Below are 23,337 nucleotides of genomic sequence, written 5' to 3' on the forward strand. Positions count from 1 at the left end.
GGTCGCTGGTTAATTTATTCAGTATATCTCTTTCATACATTGATAAAATTAATTCATATTTCTATGAACTACTCAATGCTGTTGAATGAGCAGATCATGTATTGTTCACAAAAGACTATCAAGCTTCTTATGCAATAAATAATATTGAGATAGGCTTGAAGTGTTAGCAACAAACAGAATAAGAGATAACAGATACTAAATTCCTTTTCTGGGTCTTGGGTTATGGCTACAGACAGACCCTAGTGTTTGAACATCTGAAAGTTCTCCTTTGCAATGAAAATCATTTTGAAGTACATCCAGCACATTTTATGGTGATGAAATTTTATTTCAAGTCAACTTATTCAGTTATTTTGAAGGGTAATAAATAAATAAGTTGGTCTGTTAGTATAATAAAAACATCCCACAATGAACAGTTTTCCTAAAAATTTGTTGTAATATGTTTTAATATTTCAGGTTCCCCTTAAAACCAGGTGAGAAGCAAGAACAGGCTGAGTCTATGTTTCAACAAAACAAGATGCAGTTGAGCAGAAGAGAGGAGCAATGCGGTAAAAATGTGGAACAGACTCAACACCGAGAAATCGGAAAAATAATTGCAGATGCAAAGGCCATAGAAAATGATTTGAGACAGGTAAATTTATTGTGAATAAAAGTCCATATTTCTTTTTTTTTTTGGTTTTTCGAGACAGGGTTTCTCTGTAGCTTTGGAGCCTGTCCTGGAACTAGCTCTTGTAGACCAGGCTGGTCTCGAACTCACAGAGATCCGCCTGCCTCTGCCTCCCGAGTGCTGGGATTAAAAGCGTGCGCCACCAACGCCTGGCAAAAGTCCATATTTCTGAGGGCTTGATATTATTTGGCTCCCTTCAATTTTGTGTGGTTTTAGATAAATATCTGTGAGTAGCAGAAAATTATCAGGAAAAAAAAGTATTGCTTGCCAGTTCATCACTGAAAATATGAAAGCATGCAGCTACACCAACTTGAGACTTGCACCTCATTGCCTGACAGTGAATTAAAAGTAGGAAGATTAAATTTAAATAGTTATCCCAAACTATAGCTAAAACAGGACATCTCTCAAACCATTTCCTAAAACAAACATCTTGTTTTCATCTAAAATATGTTAGTTTTTATCATCACTAGCATATATATCCCCATGATCATTCATATATGTAGATATAAATCAATTTTTCAAATTATGGGTTTTGAGGTATTTCTGGAAATCCAGGCATACAAATCTCCACATTTTACCAGTTCTATCAATTTGCATATCCAATAATACCAATAATATGTGCCTCAGTGTTAGAGTAAACATCTGTTAATTTTCTGAAGATGGCAGAGAGCATTGATTTGGGCCCGGTGGAAATGAAGCCCTGCGTTCAGAGCTCAGTTATCTCTGCAGTTACAGACAGACGTTTCCAGGGCAGACCGCTAACAGCTTCCTCTTTTATTGCTCATTTTAGTTGCAGGGACTACAGGACCAACTCTCAGAGACAGCGCAGAGTTCCGGGAAGACGCAAGCCAGCTTACAAAGGTATAAACTAGGGTGGCACACAGAGTCCCGTGAGCTCTGCAAAAAGAACAGTGTAGTATAGAAACTCCACCTCTTACGTTAATGTGTGCCCTTTGGGGAAGCCAGGAAATTCGTTCAGAATTATGATGGTTGAAATGCATTGTCTAAGTCTTGGATGTAGCTCAGCTGGACAGCTTGGTATATCTGTGTGTACCAAGTTGAAGGGCTTGGTTCCAAACCCTGCAAAAAATAAATGTGCAAATTTACATGATTATGCACATTATTCACAAAACACAGCAGGAAGAAGATGAAAATGTCCAAACCACATGCTTTTCAGACATTAATAATGAAATTATTCTTTCAGATGTTAGTTCATAAATTGTGATAATGTTTTTTAAAACTATGTATGTGAACCATTACCAAATGCTTTTTAGGCTGGAAATTCGACTTTCCAAGTTAAAAATTACACTGAGGGAGCAATCAGCAAAACTTGAACAGATTCAGAATCAACTACGGCACAAAGGTGTGGTGAGTCTTGTTTCCTTCTGCCATACTAAAAATGTCTTCTCTAGGTGGGTGTTCATGCAGTAGTCTCTTCTGTCTGGGAGTAATAGAGCCTTCACTGAAGTGGAATCCTAGACAGAAGAGAGTCCTCCTGATTCCCGCGCTGCCTTCCCAGACATCACCATCACATGACGACAGCATCACCGCCACCTGGAGCCCCTGTAACCGGGTAACTCTGTAAAGCAGGTGCTGTGTGAGTCCATTGCTAGTGATAACATCACAGAAACTGGGGCTCTCAGTCTTCCACGTCAGGAAGGAGCACTGAAAAGTAATTCTCGATGTCTGAGAAACTGGCCCCATTTTTCTGATGCTTTTCACACAACAGAAAGGAGAATGTGTTGAAGGGTCTTCTGGGTATGAGAAGGTCAAGGACATCCTTTTACTGAGTGTCATACAGATTGTACTGAATTGAAGCAGTGAAGCTTGAGAGCTGTGTAGCAGGATTCCAGGCCTATTTAGCTTATTCAAAAAGAATGAGGCAGGGGCTAGACGGATGGCTCAGCGGTTAAAAGCACTTGATGCTCTTGCAGAGGACCCAGTTTTCATTCCCAACACACACATGATGGCCCTAAACTGCCTGTAAGTCCAGTTCTGTGGGATCTGATACCATCTTCGACCTCCAGGGACACAAGGCATGCACACAGTACACATATATACATGCACACGAAAGATTTCTACATATAAAGTAAAATAAACCTTTAAAAATGAGGCATATTTTACAGGTTTGCCCCAAAATGTATAAGGAATTAGGCTTAGAAATAATAGCCTCTTGGAGGCCTACTATGACTCAAAAAATAGATGTTTTTATCCCGCAGCTCACCAGCAGCCATTAACTCCTCCAGAGTGTCCTCAATATGACAGAGATTACCAGAGCTGAGATATTTTACATATGCAATTTAACAGTTTTGTGTGAATTGTCTGGGATGGGTGGAAAATGGCCTCCAGCAATAGAGTTGTTTAGCTTCCATCTGAAAGGGAATTTCAGAACATTTACCCAAGGTTGTCAGTGTAGCAAAGGAAAAGAAAGGGAAACGGCTGGTGATGTGTGCATGAAAACGTCTACTATCTAAAAAGAGAAACAAGACAGAGATTCTGGACCACAGCTCCACATTGCCAAAGTCTGAAAAGTGTGACTTTCAAAGTAGTGCCCACCAAAACCAGCAGGAAATGCACACCATTAGCATCCCGAATGGAATCCGTGCAGTAGGGGATGATGGGTGGTAATCCACGAGGACTGGGCTAGAACACCATGAGCATCTCCGATGGAATCCATGCAGAGGCCCAGGTTCCATTCCCAGAACCCATGTGGTGGTCCCAACCATCTGTAACTCTAGTTCCAGGGGAACTGATGCCCTCTTCTGGCCTCCATTTGCATCAGGTATACATACATACATGCAGACTCTCACACATGTACATAAAATAAAATAAATCCTTTTTAAAATCAGATTTTTAGTAAGTAGAAGGTGCTAGGTGACAAAAAGATTCTTAGATAGATTGTGTGTTAAGGAATTTTGGAACCCACTGGGAGGGTTTAGTCAGGATGGTAGGGAATCCCGAGGAATCAAGCAGAGTTTAGACTGTGTAGTGTTAGCATGAAGACACTTCTTAAAGAAAAATAGTAAGTGAAGAAGAAAATTTCAAACTTCCAGGAGAATTCTTACAGAGAATGAATATTTTCTCATCCTAAAGTCAGGTGAGAATGACTTAACAAATTATAAGAATGTAAATTTTGCTGGTATTGGCTTAAACACAGACAGGTGGACCAATAGAATCAAATCAAAGACCCGGATACTAATCCACACACCTATCAACACCTGATCTTTGACAAAGAAGCTGAAATTATATAATGTTATATAATGGAAAAAAGAAAGCATCTTCAACAAATGGTGCTGGCATAACTGGATGTCAACATGTAGAAAAATGCAAATAGATCCATATCTATCACCATGCACAAAACTCAAGTCCAAATGGATCAAAGACCTCAATATAAATCCGACCACACTGAACCTGATAGAAGACAAAGTAGCTTTCAATGCATGGGCACAGGAGACCACTTCCTAAATATAGCTCTAGTGGCACAGACGCTGAGAGCAACAATAAATATATGGGACCTCCTGAAACTGAGAAGCTTCTGTAAAGCAAAGGACACGGTCAATAAGACAAAAAGGCAGCCTACTAAAGTGGGAAAAGATCTTCATCAACCCCACATCAGACAGAGGACTTCTCTCCAAAATATATAAAGAACTCAAGAAATTAGTTAATCCAGTTTTTAAAAATGTGGTACAGAACTAAACAGAGAATTATTGAGATTATTCAATAGAATAATCTCAAATGACCAAAAGACACTTAAGGAAATGTTCAACATCCTTAGCCATCAGGAAAATGCAAATCAAATGACTCTGAGATTCCATCTTACACCTCTCAGAATTGCTAAGATCAAAAACATTGATGACAGCTTATGCTAGAAAGAATGCAGAGTAACGGGAACACTCCCCCTTTGCTGGTGAGAATGCAAACTTGTACAATCACTCTGGAAATCAGTATGGTGGTCTCTCAGAAAATTTGGAATCAACCTAGCTCAGGACCCAGCAATACCACTCTTGGACATATACCCAAAGTATGCTCAATCATACTACAAGGATATTTATTCAACTATGTTCATAGCAGTATTATTTGTAATAGCCAGAACCTGGAAACAACCTAGATGCCCCTCAACCGAAGAATGGATAAAGAAAATGTGGTACGTTTACACAATGGAGTCCTACTCAGTGGGGGGGGGGGGATATCTTGAAATTTGCATGCAAATGAATGGAACTAGAAAACACTATCCTGAGTGAAGTAACCCAGACCCAGAAAGATGAACATGGTACTCACTTATAAGTGGATACTAGCTGTAAAGCAAAGGATACCAAGTCTATAGTTCACGACCCTAGAGAAGCTAAGCAACAAGGTGAACCCTAAGAAAAATATGTATAGATTCCCCTGGGAAGGGGAAACAGACAAGATCTCATGACAAAATTGGGAGCATGGGGGTTGGGGGTAAAGGGAGGGTGGAAGGGGAGGAGGAGAGGAGAAGGGAAGGGGGAAGGAGAACTTGAGGGAACGGGATAGTCGAGATGGGGGAAGGACAGAGATAGAGAGCAAGAAAAGAGATATTTTGATTGAGGGAGCCATTATGGGGCTAGCAAGAAACCTGGCACTAGAGAAATTCCCAGGAATCCACAAGGATGACCCCAGCTAAGACCCTAAGCAATATTGGAGAGGGTGTTCAAACTGGCCTTGCCCTGTAATCGGATTGATGACTATCTTAAATGTCACTATAGAACCTTCATCCAGCAACTGATGGAAACAGAGGCAGAGACCCACAGTAAAGCACTGGGCTGAGCTCCCAAAGTGCAGTCGAAGAGTGGGAGGAGTGGGAATATGAGCAAAGAGGTCAAGACCATGATGGGGACACCCACTGAAACAGTTTGCCTGAGCTAATGGGAGCTCACCAACTCCAGCTGGGCTGGGAAGGAACGAGCATAGGACCAAACTAGTCCCTCTGAATATGGGTGACAGTTGCATGGCTGGGGCAGACTGCGGGACCACTGGCAGTGAGACCAGGATTTATCCCTACTGCATGTACTGGCTTTTTGGAACCCATTCTCTTGGAAGGAAACCTTGCTCAGCATAAATATAGGAGGGAGAGCCTTGGTCCTTCCTCAAAGCACTGTACTTTACCCTGTCTGAGGAGTGGATGGGGTGGGGAAGGAGGGAAGGTGGAGAGAATAGGAGGAGGGAAGGGAGTGGGATCTGGGATTGGTATGTAAAATGAAAAAAGATAGTTTCTTTTCTTGAAAAAAAAGGAAAAAAGAAAACCACACACAAAAAAATGTAAATTCTATAAAAATTAATGATGAGGGGGACTTGAGAGATGGCTCATCAGTTAAGAGCACTGGCTGCTCTTCCCGAGGATCCAGGCTCAGTTCCCAGCACCCACTCTGGTGGCTCACAACAATCTGTAGCTGCAGCTCCAGTACCTCCGACACCCTCTTATGACCTCTGCAGGCTCCTGCACACACATGGCATGCACTCATACATATGAACACACACGGGGGGGGCAAATAAAAAATTATAAATTTCTCTAAAAGTTAATGATAAATATATAAATAGATGAGAGCCGCTTTTGAGAAGTTATTTTTTGATTTGACCCTAAGTGGAATGCTACAGACTTGTACAAAAGCATGTTACTCATAAGCTTATAAAAGATGATTTTATAAAATAAGACTAAGACTCCTGATTCTTTTCAATCTTTTTATAATTTTTTTAAAGCTTGGAGATGAAACAAAGAAACTCGTTCAGCAGACACAATCTCTGGAATGTGCTCTGGAAAAACAGATGGATAAAAATGAGGAAATGATGATAGAGCTAACTGGGTAAGAGTTTGAATTTTAAATCTTTTCAGTCATTAATTAGCTTCATCATAATTTTTATTGTTTCATACTTTTGAGGATTTCATATATGAGTGCCATATTTGCTTTTTATTTCCCCTCCCTCTGACTCCTCTCATGTCCCCTAATTCCCTCTCAAGTTCATAGCCTCTTTTTCTTACATTTTTATTGTTACATATATGTGTGTGTATATATGTATAAATACAACCTCCTGAGCTCACTTCATATTGTTCCTGTGCATGTATTTTAGGGATGAGCACTTGGTGTTGTAACTTGTTTGTATGAGTGTTAGGTCTGCATGCATGCCTGTGCATGACATGCATGCCTGGTGCCCACCAGAAGAGGGTGTTGGCTCCTCTGGAACTTGAGTTGCGCTGGTTGTGAGCTGTTATGTGAATGCTGGGACCCAAACTCATGTCCTCTGCAAGAGCAGGGAGAGCTCCTCAGCCTAGGGTCATTTCTCCAGCCCTTGGATTACATCTCTGTCAGGTTCTTTGGATGCTATTCTACAAACTGCTTGTAGATTGTCAAGGTTGTTCCTGGAGTTGTCTATCAATAAAAGATCGAGGTATTGGGGGATCTTGCCTCGGTAGATCTGTGATAACTCTTCAGTGAAAGTCAGTTTGAAGAGCTTTGAAGCTGAGTGACCCTTCTGATTTGACCTTAGTAAGGATAGCAATAGTCCTGCCATCTATAGGAAACATAATGCAGTCAAATATACATACTGAGAATGGAAGGATGGGGGAAATACAGCAAGCAAATGGGAGCTGAAAAACAATTAGGAACACCTAAGTGCTCATCTGACTGAGTGGTATTTAAGACGAATCTGAAGAGATGACAAAGGCCACGCAAATTAACAAATGGGATATTCTTTCAAGAATATAGAACACTTGTAAACAGACATGCATGTGATGCCCAGGCTCACAGTTTAAATAAACCTAAAAATTGGGCTAAGTTGAAAGGTAGATCAAGGTGGACTTAAGATACGCCTGCGGAACACTCCCACTAACAACTGTGGACTACAGTTTCTAGAAGCCCATATCACATTCCCAAAGACAGATAACATTCTAGGCCAAAAAAAAAAAATCTTGATAAATACAAAAAATCAAAATGATTTCTTGATTCTTTTGGGATCACAATGGAATGGACTTGAAATCAGTAGGAAGTGAAATGGCAGCTCCTTGACAAATCCATGGGCACTGAGAGGATCACTACGGAAGGGTTAACGGTGAGCGTTCCCTCAACCACTGCGCTTGAACTCCTGTCCTCCCTTGGGGCTTTTTGCATGCCCTTCCTCTTCTTCTTGTGTACCAGAGTAAACAACTACCAGCTCATCTTTGAGTTACAGATAATCTCTAATGACTTATGGGTGCTTCATTATAAAATGGATAGTAATGGTTATAAAAATATAAATGTGGCTCTAATACTTATTCCTCATGTGATATAAATGAATTTTTTCTTCATATTATTTATTAAGTTTATAATTTACCCAAGAGCCATAGACTATCTAACAAAAACCCCAACACCAGACTCGGGAAGCCAGTTTTTGAGTTGTTGGTCAGAGTTATCCAAGAGACTCCAAAAACAGTACAGGCTGTGGATGTTGATCTTGAATATTTCCTAGAGGCTATAAGTAATTTCCTATTGTGGAAAACACCAAGCACTTCAAACACAGGGTGTTGTAGGAGGTTGCTTGTTCATTCCAGGTTGCTCAGACCCAAAATAATCACATAGAAACCATATTATTTGCAATACTGTTTGGCCAATAGCTTAAGCACATCTCTGGTTAACTTAAATTAACCCATCTCCATTAATCTGTGTATTGCCACAAGACTGTGGCTTACCAGGTAAAGTTTCAGCATCTGTCTCCAGCAGGGATTTATAGCTTCTCCTGACTTCACTTTTTTTCTCCCAGCATTCAGTTTAGTTTTCCCTGCCTAGCTCTATTCTGCTAAGCGACTGACTGAAACAGCTCCTTTACTCATTAACCAATAAAAGCAACACATAGACAGAAGGACCTCCCACACCATTTCCCCTTTTCTGTTTAAATAAAAAAAGAAGGCTTTAACTTTAACATAGTAAAATTACATATAACAAAACAGGTATCAAGCAAGAATTACAGTTATAATATTTATATCTACTTTATCTTTTATCATAACTAAGGAAAACTATAACTATTCTTCAATCCCATCAAAGACTCCAGAAGGATATATTTCCTAAGTAAGCAGGAAGTACATTGTAAGCAATTTCCAAAACTCTAGAATAGACAGAGACACCTCACTACCTGGACAGTCACCCAAAGTTCTGTACTCTTGGGGCATCCATCTTCAACCTACTGTCCCATAGTATCCAACAGACTTTCCCATGAAGCAGTTTGTCAGTCACTTTCTTCTGTGTCCCGGCAGAATGTCTAGCCATGGCTTTCATGAAGCAGGATCCCTGAAGAACTGTCTTGCCTTTAGGCAAGAGTCAGCAGTCATTCCTCTGTGGGTCCTGCATATCCAGTTCACACAGCATAACATCAAGCAGTCCAGGCAAGAGCAGTTTCTTGCCCAAATGGCTAGCAAACTCCATAAGGAGTCTTTTCAATGCCCATTGTCCTCTTGAAGTAATTAGTGCTGCCAGGAGCAGATGTGTCTCATTGTTATGAAAAGTCCTAAGTTATTAAATATCTTAAATGCCATATTCTGAAGATCTTTGAAAGATTTGAAGAATCTCTATTCATTTGAAATGTATCTCTGTACATCTAGAAAACCTAACTAATATTACTACCAGCTTGACTATTATAGATAACTATCTATTAACCTATATTTATTAGTTTATACATTACATTTTTAATGAGCTGGACAAATACAATACCTTAATCAAGATCAGAAATACATATACACCTTACAACAAAATTGACCTTAAATTTGTATCAATAAACCAAGATCCATACCAATGCAAATCTCTATAGCATATCTCCCTTTAAATGTAAACAAACATTTATAGACAATATTTGGAAATATGGGCATAGTTCTCTTCAAACTTCTTCCTGCTTTTTGTTGAGCTAAGTAATTCTTGAGGGTATTCACGGCAACCTTTTGGGAGGTCTTGATCCATCAAACTACATTAGTCTGGAATTAATTCACAGGTTCTCATCTTCTGTGGAAACAAAAGAAGAACCTCTTTTCCAAAGCAACATATCCTTAGACTCAAATTTTGAAATCAAGAAACCTTTAAAACATATGTTAGTTTAGCTTAGTAGTCCCCAGAATCAGATGTCTCTCTACAGTCAAAAAATTCAAAGAAAACACAATAATATACATAATCTAGACTCCCTGTATATATTCCATCTTTATATGGCTTATTTTTCTTTATTTCCATTACTTTTTCTACAAGTTTATTCTGTCTCTTTAAAGACTTTGTTTTATTTTTTAAAAATCATTTTCTTCTTTTTATAACTCTCTATATTCTTTTTTTTCTCTCTCCCAACTTAAACTTTTAAACACACTGTACCTCATTTACAGGTCTTCATGTCTGAATCTGTCCTTATTGTGTATCTGTAATCCTTTTCTGACCAGGAAGGCTTCTTAAATTGCTAAGCCGCAGCGTGACTAGGGCCAAGGATGCTTTGCCTTTTGGCTCTGCCCAGGCCGACATGTCGGAGGCGCGTTCACCACCTCCGCTAGCTGTGCATGCCACCCTAGTTCCAAGTATGCAATGGGTCTATGTCACTCCATTAATCAGTTTGTAACACATTGCTCATAAACCCCATTTAAATGCTTTGCCTCCTGAAAGAGCCAGAGTTTGTGCGGCAGCACAGTCCAGGAAGCTGCAGTTGCAAAATCATGTGGGGCTTTTTGGTTTGATTTGGTTTGGGGTTTTTTTTTTGTTTTGTTTTCTACTGCTGAATCAGTAAAATCTCTCTTAAAGGAGCCATGACCAGGAAACAGAGCTCATCCCCAAAAAAAAATGAGGCTAAACTTTGATTTTTAGTATCTAGAATTCCTTTCCAAGCCCTCTCAGGTTTTTTTTTAAAAAATATTTATTTATTATGTATACAATATTCTGTATGTGTGTATGCTTGCAGGCCAGAAGAGGGCACCAGACCCCATTACAGATGGTTGTGAGCCACCATGTGGTTGCTGGGAATTGAACTCAGGACCTTTGGTAGAGCAGGCAATGCTCTTAACCTCTGAGCCATCTCTCCAGCCCCCCTCTCAGGTTTTATGTGGATTTAGCTAGCACACAGTGGAGCACCAATCTGTTGTAGGAGGTCGCTTGTTTGTTCCCAGCCACTCAGACCTGAAATAATCACACAGAAACCATATTATTTGCAAGACTGTTTAGCCAATAGCTTAAGCATATTTCTTGATAACTCATATCTTTAATTAGCCTATCTCCATTAACCTGTAATCTGTATATTGTCACGAGGTTGTGGCTTACCGGGTAAAGTTCTGCCATCTGTCTCCAGCAGGGCTAAATGGCTTCTCCCTGACTCTGCCTTCTTTCTCCCAGCATTCAGTTTAGTTTTCCCTGTCTAGCTCTATTCTGCTAAGCCACTGGCCAAAGCAGCTTCTTTATTCATTAACCAATAAAAGCAACACATAGACAGAAGGAACTCCCACACCAATAGGGTCCTGGAGCCCCTGAGCTGGAGCTGACCTGAATGCCTCCTCCCTAGCTTTTCTGGTATCAGAAGGTGCTATGCAAGCTTTCAAGGGGGAAGGATAACAATAATCCTACCTAGCTGTGATGTCTAGGAACTACAACAACCAGCACGGTGCAATATCCATAAGGGTGCAGTAGTGGTATGACTACTTTAGAGGAAACCAACAGTTCTCTTAAGGCCCACTCAACAAAAGGGGAATCATGCCTGGTACAGAAACCTAAGCAATCATACAGGGCAAGTGAAGTCATTGATCTTGGAGGAACACCTACAAACACTAATTTACTAAACCAGTGTGATTTCTTACTATGTTCTGAACATTTCTCCTTACACCCACAAATAAGTGAAGCTCTGCACCTCTTCAAAGAAATGTCTCTTTGCAATAAACAGAGACAATTACAAAAAAAATCACAACTGATCAAAATGCAAAGAACAAGTGATTGTGTGGTGACCAGTTTCAGCTAGTGCATCTTAACTCAGCTCTCGCACCTAAGACTCGGGAATCAGGGCAGAGGAAGAGTGGAAGGGCTGTAAGAGACAAAGGAACATGGAGCTTGCTGTGAGATGGAGTGTCCTAGAAGTGTCAAGAAGCTACAACCATGAAATCTCGTCAACATGACTTGAACAAGGATGGCACCAATAGACACGCTAACATGGAAGAGGGAACCTCATAGAGCCTCGGCTGCAGGCCATAAGAAATGCAGGGAGTGGAAGAAACAGTCCTCCCCAGGGAAGAGCCCTCCGACTGGCTGTCCAGTACCAAGTGGTCAGCCCTGAAATGGTACACATACAAGTACCATTTTATGTGCTGAGCAGGTATATGTATATATTTAGAACTAAATACATGTAACAACATTTAAAGAAATAGAAGCCATGAATTTGAGAAAGAGAAAGAGGGGTACATGGGAAGGGTTGGTGGGAGGGGGAAAAAAGGGAGGAAAACTATGTAATTCTATTTTAATTTCAAAAAATAAGATTATAATTTCAGACAGGAGAGATGGCTCCATGGTTAAGAGCACTTGCTGCTCTTCCAGAGGACACGGGTTCAGTTGCTACTACCCACATGGTGACTCATAACCATCTGTAACTCCAGGCCTGAAGATTTGACACCCTCTTTTGGCCTCCATGAACATGAGGCATACATGTGGTAAACATACATACATGTAGGCAAAACACACACAAAAATTTACTTAAAGATTATAATTTCATTAGAATGCTTTCAAATCATTTTAGGCTTGACAAATGAGATGTTCATAACTTACAGTTTTGTTCCTTTTATGATATTGCGTATTGTCTGCTTAAATTATTAAATATTGATGCTGGAAACACTCATATGCCAATTCTGTACATTTTTACAGATTTAAGAAACTCTTTGAGGAGACAAAAAAGAAGCTAAATAAGCATGAAAGCAGAGAACTTAGTGGTCCTGGAGATTTAAAAACCAGCCAATTTGATATGCATATCCCAATTAGTACGCTAAGGCATGAGGTAATTTCAGTAATCTGTAAGGTTCAATATCTCTTAATTTGGATAAATATATTCATTGGCCAGTAAAAGATTAAAAAAAAAAACCAGCTTCTCTGACTTGAAATCAGTAAAATGGATTTTTTCTATTAAAGGTGAATTGTGATGATTCTCTTTATATCTTATTTATTAGATTTTTTATTTTATGTGTATGAGTGCTTTTCCTGCATGGTTATCTGTATACCACATGCATGCCTAGTGCCCTCAGAGGCAAGAAAAGGGCCTGGAGTTACAGACGATTGTGAGCCACCATGTGGATACCTGGTACCAAACTGAGGTCCCCTGGAAGAGCAACAAGGACTCTTGACTACCGAGTCATCTCTCAGCCGCTCTCAGTGCTGGCAGATGACTTACCAACAAAAAGTCCACTGTTACGATGTCACAGTCATTAGCACCTTTATCGGTTCTGTTTGCCAGCAGCGTTATGGACTGTAGTTAAAAGCCTGGGAAACCAGTCAGCTGAAGTGTGCGTTACAATTCAGTAACACAGTGTATATTCACAGATACACAAATATCATCTCAATTTTTCAGTATTTTTATCATCCAAATATGCCCTAACCCTCTCAGCAATTGCTGTTTCATGCTGAGACTTAAGGAACCCAGTACACTTAACTGCTGTCGAGGTCGTCTGTCTGAACGGTGGGTGAGAGACACAGTCTGCATCCTGCTGCCTTGGCGTCCCGCTCCTTTCATTCTTTCATTGTTCAGCCCGTTGGAACATCTGTAAGCACTTCATTTCCTCTCGTTGCTGTTAGCGTCCCGTTATATGGGTAAGCTTTACATTTTATTTACATGCTCACCGATCAATGGACCTCTGGGTTGTCCCCATTTTGAACTTTGATTACTAACACTGCTCTGGCAGTGCAGAGCCCAAGTTCTGCACGAAGCGGCTTCCTTTCCCCGTGGCTGGCTGAGTCACGTGATAGCACACTTGCTCTTCTGGGGAGCCACCAGCATTGTGTGCCTTCTGCGGTGGCTGCAGTCTTCTGTCACCTAGTCCTGAAGGGCACTACAACTTCACTTCCTTACCAACACTCCCTCTTTTTACTTCTGTTCATTTGTTTTGAGACCCGGTCTCACTATACAGCCCTGGCTGGCTTCAAACTAGCAGAAACCCACCTGCTCTGCCCCTGCCCCTGCCCCTGCCCCTGCCCCTGCCCCTGCCCCTGCCCCTGCAGGGCTGGGATTAAAGGTGTGAACGACCACACTGACTTTTTCCATCTTTTTAACTAAACCAAGTTTCCATGACATGGTGGGTGGGTCACATCTGCATTCCCCTAATGTGTGGAGTACAGGGGTCTCCGTGGGCCTATTGGCCATTAGTGTACCTCATAGAAGAGGTCTAGCTAGATTGTTTCTCCGGCTTCAACTTGGATTAACCTTTCACTGGTATTTGTAGTCCTTTGTATATCTTGGATGTGAGTTCTTCATCAGGCACATGAACGTGTCAATATTTTCTTCTTCTAGATTTTGCACTCCTTGGCGGTGTCTCTGAAGCACGCTGGTGCATGGTGATGGGGTCTGCTCGGCTGTTTAGGCTTTAATGTCCTAACACAAAGTTTTGCCTGATTCAGTCACAACATGTGCCCATGTCCTTTTCTTAGAATTTTCACGTCTCATTTCATAATTTCAATATTGCATTCTGAGTGAATTTTACTGGTGGTGTTTCGTAGTCACCAACACCTGTTTGTGTGTTTTTTTCACGTGTGGATACCAAGTTGCCCCAGAATCATTTCTTGTTGGAAAAATATTGTCCTGGAACTAGCTCTTGTAGACCAGGCTAGCCTCGAACTCACAGAGATCCGCCCGCCTCTGAGTGCTAAAAATATTGTTCTTAAGAATGATTTTGCAGCATTTAATTGAGATTCAATTGATCATAAACATGGGAGTTTGCTTTGGGTCCCACAAGCCAGGACCAAATCAAGTCGATTTCTCAGGCAAGAAATCTTTTTAGGAGTGTGTGGCTTATTGCCAGCTGTCTTCTGTGACAAGTTGCTAGGGTGGAAGCATTAACTTATTCTGGTGTAGACCTTCTCCTTTTTTTATTGATTTTATTGAGCTCTACATTTTTTTCTGCTCCCCTCCCTGTCACTCCCCTCCCCGTTCAACCCTCCCACAAGATCCCCATGCTCCCAATTTACTCAGGAGATCTTGTCTATTTCTACTTTCTACTTCCCATGTAGATTAGATCTATGTAAGTCTCTCTTAGTGTCCTCATTGTTGTCTAGGTTCTCTGGGATTGTGGTTTGTAGGCTGGCTTTCTTTGCTTTATGTTTAAAAACCACCCATGAGTGAGTACATGTGATAATTGTCTTTCTGTGTCTGGGTTACCTCACTCAAAATAATGTTTTCTAGGTCCATCCATTTTCCTGCAAAATTCAAGATGTAGTTTTTTTTTCTGCTGTGTAGTACTCCATTGTGTAAATGTACCACATTTTCCTTATCCATTCTTTGATCGAGGGGCATTTAGGTTGTTTCCAGGTTCTGGTTATGGCAAACAATGCTGCTATGAACATAGTTGAGCACATGTCCTTGTGGCACGATTGAGCATCCTTTGGTGTTACTGGGTCTTGAGGAAGGTTGTTTCCTAATTTTCTGAGAAATCTCCACATTGACATCCAAAGAGGTTGTACCAGCTTGCACTCCCACCAGCAATGCAAGAGTGTTCCCTTTCCCCCACAACCTCTTCAGCATAAGTTATCATCAGTGTTTTTGATCTTGGCCATTCTTCCAGGTGTAAGATGGAATCTCTGAGTTGTTTTGATTTGCATTTCTCTGATGACTAAGGATGTTGAACATTTCCTTAAGGTCTTTCAGCCATTTTAGATTCCTCTGTTGAGAGTTCTCTGTTTAGGTTTGTACCCCATTTTTTTAAATTTGATTATGTGATCTTTTGGATCCAATGTCTTGAGTTCTTTGTATATTTTGGAGATCAGACCTCTGTCTGATGTGGGGTTAGTGAAGATCTTTTCCCATTCTGTAGGCTGTCGTTTTGTCTTGTTGACTGTGTCCTTTGCTTTACAGAAACTTTTCAGTTTCAGGAGGTCCCATTTATTAATTATTTCTCTCAGTGTCTGTGCTGCTGGGGTTCTATTTAGGAAGTGGTTCCCTGTGCCAATGTGTTCAAGTGTACTTCCCACTTTCTCTTCTATAAGGTTCAGTGTCTTCTATAAGGTTCAACTGGCTTTATGTTGAGGTATTTGATCCATTTGGACTTGAGTTTTGTGCATGGTGATAGATATGGGTCTATTTTTATTCTTCTACGTGTTGATATCCATTATGCCAGCACCACTTGTTAAATATGCTTTCTTTTTTCCATTTGATATTTTTTGCTTCTTTATCAAAGATCAGGTGTTGGAAGATGTGTGGATTGATATCCGGGTCTTCTATTCGGTTGCATTGGTCCTCCTGTCTATTTTTATGCCAATATCAGGCTGTTTTCAGTACTGTAGCTCTATAGTAGAATTTGAAGTCAGGGATGGTGATGTCTCCAGAAGTTCTTTTATTGTACAGGACTGTTTGGCTATCCTGGGTTTTTTTGCTTTTCCATATGAAGTTGAGTACCATTCTTTAGAGGTCTTTGAAGAATTTTGCTGGGATTTTGATGGACATTGCATTGAATCTGTAGATTGCTTTTGGTAAGATTGCCATTTTTACTATGTTAATTCTGCCTACCCAAGAGCATGGGAGATCTTTCCACTTTCTGGCGTCTTCTTCAGTTTCTTTCTTTAAAGATTTAAAGTTCTTGTCACACAAGTCTTCCACTTGTTTGGTTAGAGTTACTCCGAGATATTTTATGCCATTTGTGGCTATTGTGAAGGGTGTTGATTCTCTGATTTCTCCCCCAGTCCTTTTATCATCCGTGTACAGGTGGGCTACTGTTTTTGTTTTTTTTTTTTTTAGTTAATCTTGTATCCTGCTACACTGCTGAAAGTGTTTATGAGTTATAGAAGTTCCTTGGTAGAATTTTTGGGATCGCTTATGTAAACTATCATATCATTAACAAATACTGAGAGTTTGACTTCTTTTCCAACTTGTATCCCCTTGATCTCCCTTATTGTTCTTGCTAGGACGTCAAGAACTATATTGAATAGATATGGAGAGAGTGGACAACCTTGTCTTGTTCCTGATTTCAGTGGAATCGCTGGGAGTTTCTCTCCATTTAGTTTGATGTTGACTGTTGGCTTGCTGTATATTGCCCTAGTTATGTTTAGGTATGTTCCTTGTAACCCTGCTCTCTCCGAGACCTTTATCATGAAGGGATGTTGTATTTTGTCAAAAGCTTTTTCAGCATCTAATGAGATGACCATGTGGCTTTTATTTTTCAGCCTGTTTATATGGTAGATTATGTTGACAGAATTTCATGTGTTGAACCATCCCTGCATCTGTGGGATGAAGCCAACTTGGTCGTGGTGGATGATGGTTCTGATGTGTGCTTGGATTGAATTTGCCAGTATTTTATTTAGTATTTTTACATCAATGTTCATGAGTGAGACTGGTCTGTAATTCTCTTTCTTAGTAATGTTTTTCTGTGGTTTGGGTATCAGGGTAATTGTATCCTAATAAAAAGTTTGGCAATGCTCCTTCTGTTTCTATTGTATGGAATAATTTGAGGAGTATTGGTATTAGTTCCTCTTTGAAAGTCTTGTGGAATTCTGAGATGAAACCATCTGGTCCTGGGCTTTTTTTTGGTTGGGAGACTTTTGATGACTGTTTCTATTTCTTCAGCTGTTATAGGTCTGTTTAATTTGCTTATCTGGTCAATCTTCACCTTCTTAAAGGGACAGTAGAAGACATAGTAGACTGTCCTTCCTGCTCTTGTTACCTATCCTGCTGGAAAGACAGCAAAGGAAAACTAAGGGTAACATATTTGCTATGAGAGAATAACAATATGAATGGGAAAATAAGAGCCCCAAGATCCTCCATGGCAACAGGATGCACACAGAGAAAGGTTGGTAGTATGCCATCTGTAAGCCCTCAGAAGACTTCTTGGTGCCAAATAAGTGACTGCACATGTCACAGCTGGACGCTCTTAGAGGGCATCGGTGCCAGCCAGGAACAGTCTCTTGCAGAGCAAGCCTGCAGTTCACAGACCAGAGTAGCAGTGGTGCAGGCGCATCCAGAAGGCTTCAGTCAGGAGAGCTCTGTGCGGGGGGCAGAAGTTCGGCCATGCGAGCAGTCCTCTCTCTGACTCCACGCTTGAGTTCTCAAGCCTTCTGTTCTTGCAACCCCAGAACATAAGAAATAATGGGCTCTGGGCCCTGACTGGCATGCAAATAAGGTTAGAAATGGGCCAATCAAGGAAGAGCAGTCAAAAAGCTATCAGCAACTCCAGTTGCTACGGTGTCACCTGTTACTCTTCTGACCTGATCCCACTTGGGGCTCTCTTCATGCAGCTGAGGAGGGGTTGGCTGCCCTGTGTGCAGCTGAGGAGGGGTTAATTCCTCTGGGTGCAGCTGAGGAAGGGTTAGGCCCCTGTGTGCAGCTGAGGAGGGGTTAATTCCCCTGGGTGCAGCTGAGGAGGGGTTAATTCCCCTGGGTGCAGCTGAGGAGGGGTTAATTCCCCTGGGTGCAGCTGAGGAGGGGTTAATTCCCCTGGGTGCAGCTGAGGAGGGGTTAATTCCCCTGGGTGCAGCTGAGGAGGGGTTAACCCCCCTTCAGTCCCTTTGTTCTCAGTTAATGTGCCCAGCTTATTCCTTGCTGATTCCATAACACAATAAGATCTGGCCTTCAAAGATGGCTGGTTCTTTCTCTCTTCTCCACTGAAACAGTTGGGCTCTCACCTAATAACTCCCTCTTTGCTCTCATTTCCTCAAATTGTGGTCACAGAATCCGTTGACCCGGTTCACTGCTGACAGCATTTAAACTGCATCGCTTCCTTTCAGTTCACATCAGTGTTTTACCAGCTAAGAAAAGGAGGTGACGTCAGCGCCAGTTAAACGACTCTTACAGTTGCCAGTTAGATTCTCTTTTAATGTGGCGTTGTGTGAGTTTTCTGGAGAGATGAGGTCTAGATGACAGACCATAAATAAATAAATAAATAAATAAATAAATAAATAAATAAATAAATAAATAAATCAAAAGCTGGGCATGGTGGCACATGCCTTTAATCCCATTGCTCACGAAGTAGAAGCAGTGGTTCTCTGTGAGTTCGAGGCCAGCCTGGTCTACATGGTGAGTTTCTGGACAGACTTAGGTACATAATAGAAAGGCCTTATCTTAAAAACCAACAAAGAAAATAAAAAGAAATAAAAAGCTCTACCCAAGCCTAATGGATTTGCTGTAACTGACAGGAGCGTGGGTGACTCAAAAGCAGCTGTGTCTCCCCAAAGACCGGTCTCATGAGTGAAAGCTGCACCCCATGTTCCCCTCACAGCATGAAGGCCACGCTGCTGGAGAGCACCTCTCCCCAGCAATTCCTGCTCTCAAACCTCTGGGAAAGGCCTTGCCCACTCTGCAACCTGAGTGAGTTTCCTGAGCCTGTGGGCTTCCTCCACTTCCCAGGCCCTGGGAGCCTCTTTCCCGTCCAACGAGGAAGAAGTGATAAGCACCTGGTATCTGACTTTGTGCTAGCACCAAAGCTGACCCTCTTCACAGCACCCACTTCATTCTCGGGCACCACAGTTCCTTCTTTCACCTCCTCGTGTCTAACCCACTAGAGCCGCACAGCTCAACCCAAGATTACAGGGCAATAGGTCAGCCCGCTGTGAGAAACTCATGTCCAGAGCACAGCCCCTAAACATCCTGTAGTAACCAGGGAAGATGGCAAGGAAATTATGATCATAGCAATTACTTACTAAGTATTGCTCCAGTAGGGAAATCCATGTGCTAACTATATCAGATTTAGCCTTTATCCCAGCACTTAGGAAGCAAAAGCAAATGGATCTCTGTGAGTTCAAGGCCAGACAAGTTTACACAGAGAGTTCCAGGCTAATGAGGGACACACAGTGAGATCCTGTGTTAACAAAACAAAACACCCATACTAGAGACCAGTTAGTAAAACAAGCTCACACTCAGGGGTCGGGTTGTAAAACCACAACCATAGGACACTATTATAACCAAAGGGAAGTTTAGTTAGATCCCGCTTATCCTGCTGTCCTGTTATCCCAATACAGCCAACTACAGTTTGTCACTAGCGTCTTTCAGTGCGCTCCTGTATTTTGTGAAATGAGTCAAAAGTTTGCAAGGCAGTGCTCTTGAATCAGAATATTTTTGTTTTAAAAACAAACAAAATCATATTGCTAGCCAGGTGGTGGTGGATTTAATTCCAGCACTCAGGAGACAGAGGCAGGCAGATCTTTGAATTCAGGGACAGCTAGGGCTACACAGAGAAATCCTGTCTCAAAAGAGAAAGAAAGAAAGAAAGAAAGAAAGAAAGAAAGAAAGAAAGAAAGAAAGAAAGAAAGAAAGAAAGAGAATGGAGGGAGGGAGGGAGGGAGGGAGGAGGGAGTAGGAGATTGAGGTCTTCGCCTTCATTACCTTCCTTCCGTCCGTCCTTCCTTCCTTCCTTCCTTCCCTCCCTCCCTCCCTCCCCTCCCCCCTCCTCCCTCCGCTCCCTCCGCTCTTTATTCTTAGAGGGAGGGAGGAAAGGAGGAAGAAAAGAAATTACAGGCACTGAACATTGGAGAAGAACAGGCCAGAAACCTCTGCTGGTGTGTAACTTATCGTGTTACGTTATTAAGGAAAGAATAAACTAGGCGTGGAAAATGACGGCATGATTCAGGCGTGTCTGACAAAGAGGATTGTGTAAAAAGCATATTTCTCATTCTGCTGGGTTTAATTTTGCTTATTTTCGAGCTAATTAGGTGGAGTACATTCTAACAGTCTGTTATAGGGTGTAGCTTTAGTTTATTACAGCTGAGCGGGCAGCGGTTGTCCAACGGCTTTGCCCTGGACTAGTCTCCGTTTACATCCCTCGCCGTGAAACTATATTTTTTACTCACACAGCTCTACAAGCTGAGAGAAACTTGGGAAACTACCTATTACAAGTATCTCCACACGGTTGTAAAGCTTCAGTTCATGGAGCAGGAGCTAGCAGTGATAAAAACAGAACAAAAGAAGTGTGGACGCCTCCTCGAGAGCCACAGGAACTTAGAAGAAGACGTTCTTCACTGCAGAGGCTGGGTGCGGGAGCACGCGGTAGGTGGTGAGAGCCCTGTAACCCAAACAGAGCGGCATGCTTGAACTCATCTGAGCACAGCGGTATCCCTTGCATTTCCTCCTCTTCCAATAGCAGTTGACTTTGTAGATTTCTGAACAGCATCTGTCTCGTCAAAGTTTTCAGTGTATGTCGTGGTTGTTCTGGTTAGCTTTTCTATTGCTGTAAAAAAACAAAAAGAAACCACTGGCTGAAAACAACTAGGGGAGGTGAACTGGCTACTTTTATGTCATCTTGACACAAGTTAAAATGATCTAAGAGGAGGGAACCTCAGTTAAGAGAACACCTCCAGCTGGGCAGTGTGGCACACACCTTTAATCCCAGCACTCGGGAGGCAGAGGCAGGTGGATCTCTTAGTTTGAGGCCAGCCTGGGTTACAGGCATTCCAGGACAACTAGGGCTACACAAAGAAACCATCTCAAAAAAACAAACAAAATAAAACAAAGAAAATGTCTCCACAAGATCCGGGTTTCTTAATTAGTAATTGGTGGGGAGGGCCGCTGGCCTCCAATTAGGGGTGGTGCCACCAGTGGGTGGTGGTCCTGAGTTCTATAAGGAAGCAGGTGAGCCAGGCATAGGAAGCAAACCTGTAAGCAGCACCCCTCCATGACCTCTGCATCAGTTTCTGTCCTGTGTGTGAGTTCCTGCCCTGACTTCCTTCCACAATGGACTTGGAAGTGTAAACCAAATAAACCCTTTCCTCCATAACTTCTTGTGGTCCTGGGGTTTCATCGCAGCCATAGCAACCCTAAGACAGGAGGAATGTGTTTATAACAGGCTTCCAGGTCCTGCTCACAGACCATCACTGAAAGAAACCAACGCAGGAACTCCAATGAAGCAGGGCAAGCTTGATCTCCAGGGCGCATTTGGCCTGCCCAGGCACCGCCCACAGGGGGCTGGGCTGGGTCCTCCCACGTCAATCACTAATCAAGGAAATGCCTTTTTTCCTTGCCCGCAGGCCAGTGCGGTGGAGGTAATACCTCAAGGGAGGTTCCTTCTTCCCAGATATATCTAAGTTAGTAACAAGTTGACAAAAAAAAAAAAAAATTATTGATCTTCCACAATATTTTAATTAGACAATCATTTGTGTCTTAAGACAATTGAGAAGAAAAAAGTTCTATATGAAAATTAAAACACACTCTTAAATATTTCCTTCAGTTACAGTTATGTTTTTAAAATGTGTTTGAGTTGATTCTTTTGTTCTGTGACTCATGAAACTACATTGAAGTTAGTGTGAGGGTGGCTCCAGATTCAAGGGAAAACAATATACTATTTTATGTTTTAAATTTTTTAATCATTTTTGGTTTGGGGGTTTTGGGTTTTGTGCGTGGATGTGGTTTTTCAAGACAGGGTTGCTCTGTGTAACAGTTCTGGCTGTCCTGGAACTCACTTTGTAGACCAGATTGGCCTCAAACTCAGAGATGCACCTGTCTCTGCCTCCCGAGTGCTGGGATTAAAGGCATCTGCCACCACAGCGTGGCTTTAATCAGGTTTTGTTTTGTTTTGTTTTGTTTTGTTTTGTTTGAGACAGACATTCATTATATAGACCAGACTGACCTCAAATTCAGAGATCTACCTGCCTCTGTCTCCCACGTGCCACCATGCTGGCTTTATGTGTTAAATACAATGCAGTTGACATTAGTAATAAAAATTTTAAGTCCCAGCATCTTATTTAACATACTTAACTGTCTGTGAGTTGATGATTCTTAACTAGGGAACAAGAGCAAAGTAGTTGTTCGAAGGTTAATTATTTTGGATTTTTTTACTTTTTGCTTTAGATCCAAGCAAGAAATCAAAACAAAACTAAGGATTTAAGAGATGCGGATGAAGTGGTCATGATAGATGAGATGGAACTCAGAATTAAGAGCCTGGAATCTCAGCTGGCCACGAGGGGAGCTCAGCACAGCCTCTGGGAAGGAGCGCTACCCTCTGAGCACCACTGTGCAGGAAAGCGTGGCGTGACACAGCCCCTGCTAAGAGAGCTGGGTGAGCAAGCCAGCCGCAGTCTGAGGAAATAGTGGAGCTTGTTGGTTTGTCTCTGCCACAGGTCGACGGGTACCAGGGACCTGACCTCACAACAGACTCGGAGTTAGAGAATGATGTGCCCTTGGACTGCAATCGGAGACGCCCTTGTTTCTTCCCCTTTTCAGTTTGGGTTTCTGTGGCCTTTTGCCCCCAATGCTTTCATGTAGCTAACATGATTCATTAGTCTTTTAGATTAATGTTCTAAAGTTTCCTAAATAAGCCATTTATGTTCTTATTAAACTACTATTTTGCCATTTTATTGACTAGAAATCTTAACATGTGTAACCATTTGGGGAGTATTACAACCTAACGGCGATGGACAAGGAGTAATGACAAATGCCCCTGCCATGTTCTCACATGGGGCATGCCGCGCACCGCGACCCCGTGTCTGCGTTCCATGCGCTTCTACCCAGTTACCGAGCCTCGGGCAAGGAGCAGGAGGTTAAAATACACAGACACACAGAGAGACAGAGACACG

The 23,337-nt window shown here is 41.8% G+C and overlaps 1 protein-coding gene across 1 annotated transcript in view; it reads left to right on the top strand.

The window, feature by feature from the left end:
* Positions 1-22,852, top strand: part of LOC119810605 — a 125,640-nt gene extending 102,788 nt beyond the window's left edge. Inside the window, exons 35-37 of the mRNA XM_042055044.1 lie at positions 454-628; positions 20,624-20,815; positions 22,613-22,852. Coding sequence (XP_041910978.1) covers positions 454-628; positions 20,624-20,815; positions 22,613-22,852 — 607 coding nt within the window. The remainder of the gene's footprint in view (positions 1-453; positions 629-20,623; positions 20,816-22,612) is intronic.
* Positions 22,853-23,337: the final 485 nt, after the last annotated feature.

The sequence above is a fragment of the Arvicola amphibius genome, chromosome 1 (genome assembly GCF_903992535.2).
Source record: "Arvicola amphibius chromosome 1, mArvAmp1.2, whole genome shotgun sequence".
In the NCBI taxonomy this organism is placed as follows: domain Eukaryota; kingdom Metazoa; phylum Chordata; class Mammalia; order Rodentia; family Cricetidae; genus Arvicola; species Arvicola amphibius.